Source organism: Amphiprion ocellaris, chromosome 7 (assembly GCF_022539595.1).
Source record: "Amphiprion ocellaris isolate individual 3 ecotype Okinawa chromosome 7, ASM2253959v1, whole genome shotgun sequence".
NCBI classification, from domain to species: Eukaryota; Metazoa; Chordata; class Actinopteri; family Pomacentridae; genus Amphiprion; species Amphiprion ocellaris.
The window spans coordinates 4,874,998-4,887,993 of record NC_072772.1 but is presented as its reverse complement, the minus strand read 5'-3'; the positions used below and the strand labels follow the sequence as shown (position 1 = coordinate 4,887,993).

Genomic DNA, 12,996 nt, shown 5'->3' with positions numbered 1-12,996 from the left:
TATACAAGCATATTAAGTATGGGCAGAAATAAATTCCATTATATTTTTCATTTGTATCACATACTTTCAATTGGAATTGCTCAGCTTAAATAATTCTATTCAAAAAAGAAGAATTTGAATGGCAAGAACTGACTTTCAATTTTGAATATGGAACAGTGCTGTCACATAACCAAATTCTTACTTTAATATGATTTCTGCCAAAATAAATCAGTACTGAAATTATACCACAGCATGAGTCTGATACATCAACAAACGCAACAGAATAACAGAGTAGAGAACTTGAAGCCTTAGATTCATTTTTTTTTCATTAAAAAACAGCAGCCTTAGTGCACACTGAGGCCATTATTGCAAGAATAAATATTTATTAGACAAATGTAAGTTGTAAACTACTTTTGAGACGACCTGATCTCATTAGTTTTAATGTTTTTGTGCAATTTGACTAAATAGAAAAATAAAAAATGCGCTCAGAGCACGGATATCAGCTAATGACATGTACTGACTTGAGTTATTTGTATTCAGTCTACTTTACTGCACAATTAACTGTAATGATCTTGGGATTAAGCTCAATCACAAAGCGGTGTCCGACTTATACTAAGTGATTTAAGTTTGTTATACTCATGTTCCTTAAATGAATAAATAAATAAAGAAGATTCAGATTCAGAAAACTTTATTTGTCCCCAGGGGCTAATTAAAAAGGCACATAGAGCAGGCAGTGCAGCAATGACGTAATAAAAAAAAAAAAAAAGGATAAATATATATACAAATCTAGAGCAAGTAATATAGGAATACAAATTTTTAAAAAGGGAGAAATAAAACGAAAAACACATCTTAGTAACATACTAGTGCAAATATGTCATACATAGTGCAAATAAATAAATAAATGATGTGTATTTTTGATTCAGGTATTCATGTTTAGCAATTCAAATTTAAATTGTGTGATTGAAATTCGAATTGTGGCTGTACATATTTGTATCCCCAGTTATCACATAGGAGATACTGTCGATCGAAACTGAAAAGATAAGCAGGACAAAAAAACTAAAATTAAGAAGAGAACAGAATAATGAAAACACAACATTTATATTTGGGTAGTATTTTTTAAGGAACTTGCTAATATATTACAAAATATAAACATTTCAATCTACCGCCCGAGATTCAGGATTATTGTGAAACTACATCCACCTTGCCCGGAAAAAAAATATCGATTGACAGCATGTGTAAGCCAATTATTTGGGAGAAGCGCTCGTCTGCCATCCAATCAGCTTCTTCGTCGGTACAGGCGGGCCGAAGAATCCGGAAACCAGCTTGTGTACCAGAGGATGCACGATGTCCTTGCCTGCCTGAATTTGGAATAACGTGGACTTTAAAACGCAACTCTGTGTTTGGTGGAGGTCACGGGTTTCTTAATTCCCGGTAGGGACTTTTGAACACATTACTGACGGCCTGTCAGAGTTGTAGAAGCAAATAAACCCATGTAAAGCTCCGTTGTTAGCCTCCGTTAGTGAGCGTCGTGCTAACGGTATCGGTATGAAAGTTATTCAGCTGTACTTCTGAGTTAGTTTCTGTAAATTAATATTGATCAGTTTGAAAAAAAGATTTGGTGTCAAAACAGCCAGAGCTGTAAACTCAATCATAGTGTGAGGGAATCTATTGGCAGACTTTAACTGTCCTCATCACGTTAGATATGTGGTGTGAAGCAGTTAATTAATGTTCATTTTTTTATTCGTCGTGTCTACTATTCTGTCTATCAAAGGCTACCTGAGTCTATTGGGATTGTTTTTATAGACTTTATTAGTGCCAAAACTATCAGTCTAGGGACAGTAGAATGTAAATGTTAACAGCACTGAAATACCAAATGGGCAAACTGGTCCAGGTGCTCCAGTCCATCATCCTTTTTTCACTAGATGATTTTATCCTATATTGTAGAGAAACCCTTACTCAAAAGTGCTAAACCTTTAAATACTTAAGTTGATTTGGTCCTTACGTGTTGCATATGCTTTGACCATTTATTAAAAGCAACTGGAAACACAGCAAATCTGCAAAGATTAACAGGACTCTTAATAAAAGTTGACCAGGAGACAGTGTGTTTGTTTGGATGCAGTAACCCAGCAGGTTCATCTGACTCTAACCACCCACCGTTTTTATCAATTTGTTTGTCATTTAGGTCAGTTATTAAGCAAAAAGCCAAACATTTATGATCTCCTGCTCCTCTAGTGTCAGATGTTGTTAAATTTTCAGTTATTGTGGTGGTTTTAGATGCACAAAGCCAACAATTTGTATTTTTCAGTTTTTATAGACTATGTGATCATATTGTGTCTTGTCCCTCTTATTTCTTTCAGATTTGCCTGTTAAAAAATGCCTCTCCATAAGTACCCGCCCAAAATCTGGGATGCCCTGAAACTGAAGCAGGGCATCTACGCTCGTCTCCCTCAACACTACCTCAAGTCCCTGGAGCAGAAGGAGCCCACACCCGTCCACTGGAGGCCCCTGGGAGTCCAGTACCGAGCCAACCCAAAGACGGGGCTGAAGGAACGCGTGCAGGATGTCCCAATCCCCATTTACTACCCTCCACACTCCCAGGATGGCCTGTGGGGAGGAGAAGGCTGGATATCAGGCTACAGATATGCCAACAATGACAAAGTGAGTCGGCAGGAAAATCATTTTCTGTCCTGATGTTACCACAGAAAGTTGTGATCTTGATTTCCCCTTTGAACAATTTCTGTTATTATAATTATTGCACAGATTACTCAAACAAATTATTATGAAGGATATGGCACTGGTATGGTCATGTAACTTTTCATTTATACAGTGCTGCTATTCATTTATTTCACTTAGTGTCCGAGTGGCTCAATTTTGTAAGAACTTACATGGTTTATATCCAGCCAGAAGGATCCAGAAAAGCAGGAAGGTCATTAAAATTTTATCTTGATCACAGTAGAAAAAAAAATCAGAACAGCATAGTACAATATGAGACTGTCAAAGTTGTGCTGGTTATGTTTTCATCAAAGAAGAAAATCTTTATTGCATTTTTCTTGTAAGTAAAAGTCACACCATCTCAAATTGTTTAAATTATCACTGTAGTTGACTAATAATGTGAAATGATTTAGCTTTTAGGATGACCTAAGTGCTTTCTGAGATTTAAAACCTGATCAAGCTCATATTTTATTTCCACTAAACTAACTTTAAGCTCCAAAATCCTTTTCTTCATTTAAGATCAAGTTGTCAGTGTTTCTCACACTCAAATGGTTGTCACATAGGCAGTTTTTTTTCCTGTTGTTGAGAGACAACAGTTTGACATTGAAATAGTGTCTTTACAAAATTGCCACCCAAGAGTCACCAGCTTTATGTGGTTCTGATTGTTGTCTTTGCTTATGTCCAGCCTTTGTGGAGCGTCTGGGTCAGAAGGCTACAACTTTTTGTTCTCCAGACATCACTCCACAGATTATCTTTCTAATATTAACTGAGGTTTAAACTGTGTCTTTGTGTAGATGTCCACCCGTCTGCGGAAGACCTGGAAACCACAGCTGTTCAAGAGACAGCTGTACAGCGAAATCCTCGATCACAAGTTCAACATCGCAGTCACAGCTCGTACTTTGAACCTCATCGACGCTGCCTTTGGCTTCGACTTCTATATCCTCAAAGTAAGAGAACACTAACCTGGTACATTTAAGTTCCTTTTCCTGATTGAGCTTCCATGTGACTCTAATGTCGAATTTCTCTTAGACACCAAAGGAAGACCTGAACTCCAAGCTGGGGATGGACCTGAAGAGGGCGATGCTGCTTCGCCTGTCACGAAGAAACGCAGAACTTTACCCCGACGACCCCGACAAAAGAGAACAGGTCTACAACAAATACAAGGTGGGTCACGTGTTTGAGTCTAATTGGAGTCCTACATGTCTTCGGAACATTTCGTAATTGAAAACCAAATGTGGTGTTTGTTTTATGTCCTTCTGTCCGAGCAGCAGTTTGAGATCCCAGAGGAGGAGGCAGAGTGGGTGGGTCTGAGTCTGGAGGAGGCTGTGGAGAAACAGAGGCAGCTGGAGCACAAGGTATCAAGTCGTTTTCGTGATGGATTTTAGACGTTCTTACATTTAACAGGGTTTCTGCAGGGCATTAAGAAGCATTAATAGTAATTAAATTGATTTTGTGAAAATTAAGGCCTTAAATGGCATTAGAAATCATTACATTTGATTCTCAGTGGCATTAAACATTTGGGTGCCTGTATAGCTCAATGGGTTAAGCGGCCCGGGTTCAATTCCCGCTCGCGGCCCTTTGCTGCATGTCGTCCCCCCCACTCTTCTCCCCCGTTTCCTGTCTGTCTTTCACTGCCTTATCAAATAAAGCCGAAAAGGCCAAAAAATAACTTTATTAAAAAAAAAAAAAAAAAAATCCTTTGCAGTTTTCAAAAAAAAAGTTTATAATAATGATATAATAATATATAATTATAGACTGTGATTCGTCAGATACGTGCATCTGCGTAAACATGGCCAAGCATTGCGATAATTGTTCCGGCCGGTCAGGGACAATTGCCAAAAACTGCATGTTTGTGTGGCTGGCAGGCTGGACCAGGTGGAGGAGAACTGGGAAACGCAAATTCCAGTAAAAATGGCTAGAAAACATGGATTTCAGAGAATGACTGCAGCCCATTGGTGGTCAGGGGTGGTTTCTGGATTCAGAAATAGTGAAATGTAGGGACAGTTTTCATACAAAAATCATCTTTTACAAAAAAAACAAACCCGTGTAATTTGTTGAGTTCACGGTCGTGGCATTAAAATTTTTACAGTATAGCATCAAAATGGCATTAAAAAGCATTAAATTTGACTTGCTGATTTCTGCAGAAACCCTGTTTAAACATGACATCACATTTACAGTACAGTTGTAATACTTACACGATATTTGGCAGAGTGCAGCAGAGAGCAGCAATGACTTTAAAATGTTCTAACAGCAGGAACATGAATGTTTTCTGATCTCTCACAGGCTGCGTCGCTCATGAAATTTATTTTGCTGTTAAAGCCTAAATTAATGTCCACCTTTTGCCACCTCTTTATTCATTAGGAAAACATTGATAACATTAAAGAAATAAGCCCTTGTTCAATCTCGGTGTGCTCACATGGGTTCTTCAAAGCTTTTGTTAAATATTTATTTATGCGTTTGTGAGAATATCAGAAGATGCTGCTGGTCAGATTATTCCTGTTTCCACAACAGTCTTTGTGAGAGTATTTCTTGATTTGTTGATTGATTTTATGTTCTTTGTTAATAGACAAAGCAGGTTGACATGTTAAATATGAAAAGCTCTACAAGACGTGCATTCACTTCCTGTCTTGTCTCTGCATGTTTTTTTCGATGTATGCATGTTTAACTTTGTGCTGCTGCATCCTTTCTGTTAATCAGATGGATACTGAAATGTTATTTGGTTTGGATTTGTAAGATTGCCATCATAACTTTATTGTGGATCTATTACGTTCAGTTCTAGTTCTGTATGTTTATTGACTCCACTAGAGTGGTTTTGCACGACTCACACTTTTAAAAATCCTTATTTGTATTATGTGATGCCAGCGCGTTGCCAAAGTAGAAAGTCGTTGAAAACACAGTACAGTGGTCCCTCGTCTATCCTGGGGGTTGTGTTCCAGAACCCCCCCCCCCCCCCCCCCCCCCGCAATAGACAAAAATCGGTGAAGTGTGACCATATTAATTTTATTATTTATATATATTTTAAGGCTTTATAAACCCTTCTCACCCACCGCGCAACACTGTAGAGCAACGCTATGAGCAGCGATGAGACGTCTCTGTGAAATGGACAAGATGCTGAATGCTGCTACAGAGGAGACTGATGCTACCGTCTCTGAACCAATCAGAGCCCAGTGCTGTACGCTACCATTTGATTTTGATTAAATATTATTTTAATATAGTTAAATTATTATTTTTTATATTTTTTTAAAGATTGTTTTTGTTACCAGCACATTTTTGTATGGCACCTTTTATTACTATCGGTTGTGGTTCACTGTGTATAACAATATTTATTGGGTCATTAATTTACAGTTTTTTATTTAAAAAATTGTTTATTGCTTTTGTCTAAACCGGAAGTCACGTGGCGCAGTTTTTTTTTGTTAAAATCTAGGCCCACAGCTGTTCATTCATTGAAAGGTGTGTGGCCTGCATACAGTTTTCATCTTGCCGCATGTAAGTTTTAACATTTGTTTTGTTTCATTTCACTGACTAGATAACTTAATCCTAAAAATAGTTTAAAACTTCACTATATTGTGTATTTGCAGGGGACCATTTTGACCCCGTTGTAACCTTTTTGACGTTTGATCCATGGAGACAGTAAACCTTTGAAAGACACTTGATACACTGGTCATTTCAAGGGGGCAACATTTTCAGTTTTTTAGGCTAGAAAATGCTTATTTAACTGCAAAAATAATTTTAAATAATGTAGCGATCGCAGAGCTGGTCTATGACTGAACTGTTGTGCTGCAGTGCACTATGGGAGTTCGGGGTGTTGGACGTTTTAATGTTTTATTGTGGTTTGTGTTAGTGTTATTAGTGTTTGTACTTTATTGTGCTTTTGTGGTTTAGTCAACCTTGTTAGTTTGCTTAAGTGTTGTGTTGTCAGGACTGAGAGTGTGAAGTGTTTGATGACTTCCTGCCACATTACCTGTATTGTTGGTGTCTGTGTGTGTCAAAATTAAAGCATCTGCTAGTTGCAGAGTGCATAGAAAGTAGATATCCTTCATCCAGCGTTGTTCTTCAACGCAACTCGTTACAGTAAGAAATATATAAAAGTACTTATATCTTTCAAAATCCCGTGATATAGCGAAAAATCTGATATACCAAATGCAATGGAAAAATCCGCGACACAGTGAGACCGTGAAAACTGAACCGCGATATGGCAAGGGACCACTGTATTCAGAGCCGTCTAAAGCCTGAGTTTTTGCTTCACAGGGACAATTTTTTTCGTATTTTTACCTCATTATTGGAAACACTGAACCCTTTTAAGTAAAAGTGACCAGTCATGAGTTTTGTTTTTTTGCTTAGAAACAAAGCAGTCGAGCTGATGTTTCTCTTTATGTTAATAACACTGTGTTTAGTCTGTAGGTTCTGACTGATTTGTTCTGTCTCCCAGGAGCCTGAACCTGTGTTTAAGGTCTGTGTGGACCAGCTGGTGGAGGAGCTGCACATCAAGAAACTGCTGGAGCCACATCTCACAGAGAAGAAGTGACCGTCTGAGACTGAAAAATTCACTATGTTGAACTGTCAAGCTTCTCCAGATGGTGGTGGGAGTCTGAATCACTATTTTCAGTCCTGACTGCACAGCCGGGAGAACTTCTGCACTTTCTGCTTTTATTTCCAGCTGGGAGCGACACAAAGGTGGAAGTGGCACAAAAACGTGAAGTCATGTTGGACTGATGCTTATTTATTTCAGTTTATTTCCAATGATACAGGAGAGCATTGTATGACATAATTCAAGAGTTGAGGGAACAGCTTCAGTATCAGTGTAAATACTCCCCAGCCAGCTGTGATAAGAAGCGTGTGTACAGGATACCTAAAAAATTAAAGATTTCTTTTTTTTTTCTTACACCTTGTTTCTGCTTATCTGTTCCAATGACGAGTAAATTAGGTCTTTTAATGATTTTCTGCATAAGTTTAGATGCCTGATTTCTAAGCAAAAAACACAAACAAGGAGAAACGGTTATCCTGATTCTGTCCAAAGGTAAGAAAATGTGTCCACCACCATCTGTAAACACATATTAGATCTCATTTATCTGATTTGTTTATAAATTTAAGTATAAATACTCCAATTTTCCATTTTACACTGGGTTTTGCACCAAATTATTTTTGGATGGGCATGGTAATTTCTCACAGTCATCTGTTTGCAGTCTTAATTCTTGGCTAAACTGACCACCTGGGTTGTCACTACATTTAAACAGAGAAATATTTATTTTCCTTTATTTACACACATGGACAAAATTGTTGGTATCCCTCGGTTAATGAAAGAAAAACCCACAATGGTCACAGAAATAATTTGAATCTGACAAAAGTGATGATAAATAAAAATTCTATGAAAATTAAGCAATGAAAATCAGACATTGCTTTTGAACCGTGGTTTAACAGAATTATGTTAAAAAATAAACTCATGAAACAGGCCTGGACAAAAATGATGGTACCCCTAGAAAAGACTGAAAATAATGTGACCATAGGGACATGTTCAATCAAGGTGTGTCCTCCAATTAGCATCACAGGTGTCTACAAACTTGTAATAAGTCAGTCGGCCTATTTATAGGGTTACAGTAGTCACTGTGCTGTTTGGTGAAAGTGAAAGTTCAGAAATGACTAAAATGAAAAATGCTAATGCTACTCATGGCATTTATAACACATTTGCCTTGCACATACAAACCAAACTTTATGGAAATATTTCTTTTCCTGGTTGAGGCTAAATACCATTTTACTGCCTTAGATAGACAATAAAGTTTATCCTATTTTATTCTAATGTATCATTAGCATTAACATGAGCTCCACAGTTATCTGACCATAAACTGTTGTAGAGGAAAAAACTGAAGCAAAGAACAGATATATTAACTCAGAACTGAACTGAGAGATTAACATTAATCAGTAACAGTTCTGTGGAGGAACATTAACGCAGATTTATTTACATCTGCTGATAATTAAAACAGCAGTTATCGATCTGTTATGATTGATCAGCTGTGAGCTGCAGGAAACTTAGCTACAGCTTACAGTTAACTAGTTTATGACACTGACTAACCTGATTTAGCATTAGTGTTAGCACTAAATGAAGAAACGTAATCTCAGATATACAGAACAACTTTAATACACAATGTTAGAACATGTTAATATCAGAGGTTACAGTCTGGTGTTAACTTACAATAACTTCACTGCTTTATATGTGATGTTGTCCAGATGTGGAGAAGAGTACAACTAGTTACAAAAATGACTTATCTGTAGAGTTTATCTTCACTTTGGATGCTAACGTTGTTAGCAGCAGCGTCTTTAAACAGCAAAAGCCGTAAATGTGGGCGGGACAGAGAGCCGTCGGCTCTCAGTCAGTCTGACCAATCACTGCTCTCCGGCTGTCAGTGTGACCAATCACTGCTCTCCGGCTCTCAGTCAGTCTGACCCATACATAGATCTTCATATCTATGGTAGCTGCAGCTCCCTGTGAACAGGAGGATTTTATTAGCGGAAGTCAGACACAGTCACACAGAGAAACATTAGAGCTCACACTGAAACGGAGCTACGGCTCTGTGTCTTGTAGAAGATTTATTTTCAAAGCTACATGTGTGACGGTAATAATCCGTGCCAGAGCAGACCTCATTAGCACTTCCGCTAGGTCGGCTAACCTTTCCGGTCACTCCAGGGACGCTGTTGTCGGTAATGTAGCCAGAAGATGGATTAATGTTTCGTTTGGGCTTGACAAAGACGAGAACAAAAATATTCAGAGCAAGTGGAGCAGCTAGCTAACGCTTATTACAGTTTGATTTACATTTTCAATATCACATTTTTGAAATCACGTAATTTTTCTGTAAAACTAATCACGGCTTTTATTTTGCAAGAGATACCTGGAAACGTTGTTTATTCGTAATTCTGCTACTTTGACTGAACGTGGGCTGCAGTTCCCGTTATTTAACCCTTTGATGCATAATCTGGGTCAAAAGTGACCCAAATCCAATGGAAAATGGGTATCTCCTGATGTGGTCTACGCATCAAAGGGTTACACATGAATATGATGTATAAATGCAGATGGACTTCATATATTTCACTATGCATACATTTTTATTGATGTCCAGTACATTTTATAGACATAAACATATTTGATACAAATATTAGAAATGGATTTCTGTTTCCTCATAATAATTTAGTTAATGCAATGAAATGTTCATCAGTGATTAATCTTTAGTGTGAAACTTTTACTTTGCACCTATATTTTTTAAAAATGTAGGTCGTTTTAAGGTAAGACATTAAAGGATGGTTTTCTGAGGTAAATGAATTTAAGGTTTAATTGACTGAAATCTTTCAGTCAATGCTGTGTTTCTTTCAATTTGAAATATCTCGATTTAATTAATACAGCTCAGTCAGTTACATTTTATAATGTTAAGAATTCTTATTCAGTTTAACACTAGATGATGTATCAGTTCATTGAGTATTTCAGAGCCAGTTTTTTTCTTTTCAATTATCTGTATTTAAAGTGATATTATTAAAATATAATTGTAATGAAACAGCAGCAACACAAGAAACGACCAAATATACAAAGGAAGTGCAGCTATTTTAATATAAAATTAAAAGATCTATCAGTTAGAACATGGTTAAAGTGCAGCTAAATTTAAGTTAGCGAAACTATGTATAAGCAACGTTTCCTTTTACTTCCAGAAAAATAAAATGCTCATATTTGCTATTTATCAAAAAATCACGTAAAGCAACACTTCCAACAAGTTTGTTTTAGTTTGTTGGTATTTATCAGCGGAGCAGCAGCACATTTTCCACAGACAGTTATACTGTCTGTTGTCTTGTTTTAATCAATTTTCAGTTCAGTAATTCAGTCCTTTGGCTGATTGGACCAACAGACGCTGAAGGACTATGACAGCTGGTCGCTAATAAATGTTAATTTGCTGATCGGTGCCGGTTTTAATGAACTTTATGTTCAACCTCAGAGTCAGATATAATGTGAGCAGTGAACTCCAGGAGTTGGTGGATTTTTATTGTGTGTGTTGACCAGAAGAAGAGAGTTAGCATCCAGTGAATATTAGCTTTAATGTGAATTAGCAATGCTAACCGAGCTAGCTGACCAGTCCTGATTAGCAGCTAAAAGTAGCATCAAGCTAACGATGTTTGTGTTGTTTCCTGTCAACAGCTGAAGTGTGTTGTGTTCCTGTAATGTGGTTCATTAAGTTCATAAAACTGTGGCTGGTTGACGTTAATGTAACGTTCAGGAAACTTAAATGTGATTAAAACAGTAACGTTAATGTTCTAGTTGTCAGTAATCAGCTTTAATTTGACCCTGAAACAGACTCTGATAGTTTTAAATGACATCAGTTTCATTAATTTGTTGAAAATTGTCTCATTTGTTGTTGTGATGTTGCTGCTGAGTCATTAAAACCAGATGATCCGTGTTGAAGATACGTTTAGTTCTAGTATCAGAAGTACAAGAAGGAAAATGGAAGTTTAGTTCTGCTACATCAAAGATTTCAGGAATAAAATAACTAAATGAGTCTTTATGCCTCAAACTTAATTTTACAATAGTGAAATAAGCACAGATAATAAAAATTTAAATAGCAGAAAAAAGCTGAGAGAGCTTTTTATCCTGAAGGATCAGAATCAGCTCCAACATCTGCATCTGACAGCATCAAGTCAACCAGAAAGAAAAGAAAAAAGAAAATGACTTCTTTCTGATCACATCTGTTCCGCTGCTCACAGGCTGCTGCTGCTCACATTCTTCACATTTATAGTCCACTTTTAAAAGTTCAGCAGACAGGTGCTCTGCTTTGGAGTGTGACGATGTCGTCGGTGATGTGGAGAGTGAAGTTCCCATTTCAGCCACAGCGTGCTTCAGAGTTGGACTTGATGTTTGAAATACTGACCGACAGCTCAGATTTAACTGTCTGTAGTTCCGTTTTGATGGATGTTAAACTTTCACTCAAAGCCGCCAGGAGCTGGGTCTTTAAAATAACCGCCGTCTCGTTACAGAGTGAAAGTAGCCGTTCCTCCTGAAGGTCAGAGATTGCAGCATCTGAGGGCCTCTTCAAAAGAAGACGTAGTTGATGAAGGCGTTCTGGAGCAGGACCAGAAAGACCACGACCAAGCAGCCTTGAAATCTTAGGCAGCGTCTCCCTGAGGTGGGTGTCAACGGTGTTCATGGTCAGGTCTGTGGTAATCCCATCAAAAAACAAAACAGAAAAAAATCTAGATTATAAATCAACATGTAACCAAAGCACTCTGTGTATAACGCCATAGTATAGGATGTAGTTCAGAAAATGTCAAAGTATAGTATACTTTTCAAGAATGACATAGTATGGCCTGTAGTTCAAAGTATAGCATGTCGGCAAAAAAAAAAAACCCATGGATTATTATGTGGTTCAAAAAGCGCAAAATGGTAGGATGTTGCCTAAAATAGTCATGTATGATATGTGGTTCAAAGAATGTCACAGTGCAGTATATTGTCAAAATAGTAAGTTATTCGAAAAAACATCAGTGTCGTCTCAAAAATGCCATAGAATAATATTTTATTGCACAAATGAAAGTATAGTAATTTGTAAAACTGTTCAAATTCTTATATGTTGCTAAAGCAATGGAAAAAAAACACCAAAAAAACGTCATAGTAATATGTCAATTAAAAAAGCCTGCAGTATAGCATGTTGCCCAACAAATGTCATAGTATAACATGTCGCTCTAAAAACGTCATAGTATAGCATGTAGTTCAAAAACGTCATAGTATTGCATGTCGTCCAAAAAACTTCATAGTATAGCCTTTGGTCCAAAAAACGTCATAGTATGGCATGTTTTCACAACATGTTGAAAAATGACATTTTTCGACATAGTATAGTAAGGCGTTTTTTTTTTGCGGCAAAATTCATGATGATTTTTTTTTTTTCAAAGAAAACCTTTCTGGAGTGTTTTTCACAGCCGGCCTACTTTACATTATTTCATCATATGGCACGTTTTTACAACATGTTGAAAAATCGCATTTTTTTTCGACATAGTATACTATGGTGTTTTTTTGCGCCAAAATTCATGATGATTTTTTTTTCAAAGAAAACCTTTATGGAGTGTTTTTCCATGGCTGGCCTACTTTACATTATTTCATCATATGGCACGTTTTTACAACGTTTAAAAAAATGGCTTTTTTTTCGACATAGTATAGTAAGGCGTTTTTTTGTGCCAAAATTCATGATGATTTGTTTTTCAAAGAAAACCTTTCTGGAGTGTTTTTCACGCCCTCCTTTACATTCTTTCATCATATGGCACGTTTTTACAACATGTTTGAAAAAT

At 37.0% G+C, this 12,996-nt stretch overlaps 1 protein-coding gene and 1 long non-coding RNA gene across 2 annotated transcripts in view; both read left to right on the top strand.

The window, feature by feature from the left end:
- The first annotated feature begins 1,276 nt into the window (after window positions 1-1,276).
- mrpl28 (mitochondrial ribosomal protein L28) lies at window positions 1,277-7,573 on the top strand. Its single transcript, XM_023273752.3, has 6 exons — window positions 1,277-1,410; window positions 2,337-2,637; window positions 3,486-3,638; window positions 3,721-3,855; window positions 3,960-4,046; window positions 7,121-7,573. The coding sequence occupies exons 2-6, from the start codon at window positions 2,353-2,355 to the stop codon at window positions 7,214-7,216; spliced, it is 756 nt and encodes a 251-aa protein (XP_023129520.1). The 5' UTR covers window positions 1,277-1,410; window positions 2,337-2,352; the 3' UTR covers window positions 7,217-7,573.
- Window positions 7,574-11,081: 3,508 nt separating this feature from the next.
- LOC129349228 (uncharacterized) overlaps window positions 11,082-12,996 on the top strand; it is a 7,485-nt gene continuing 5,570 nt past the window's right edge. Inside the window, exon 1 of the long non-coding RNA XR_008602151.1 lies at window positions 11,082-11,843. This is a non-coding gene — a long non-coding RNA (uncharacterized LOC129349228). The remainder of the gene's footprint in view (window positions 11,844-12,996) is intronic.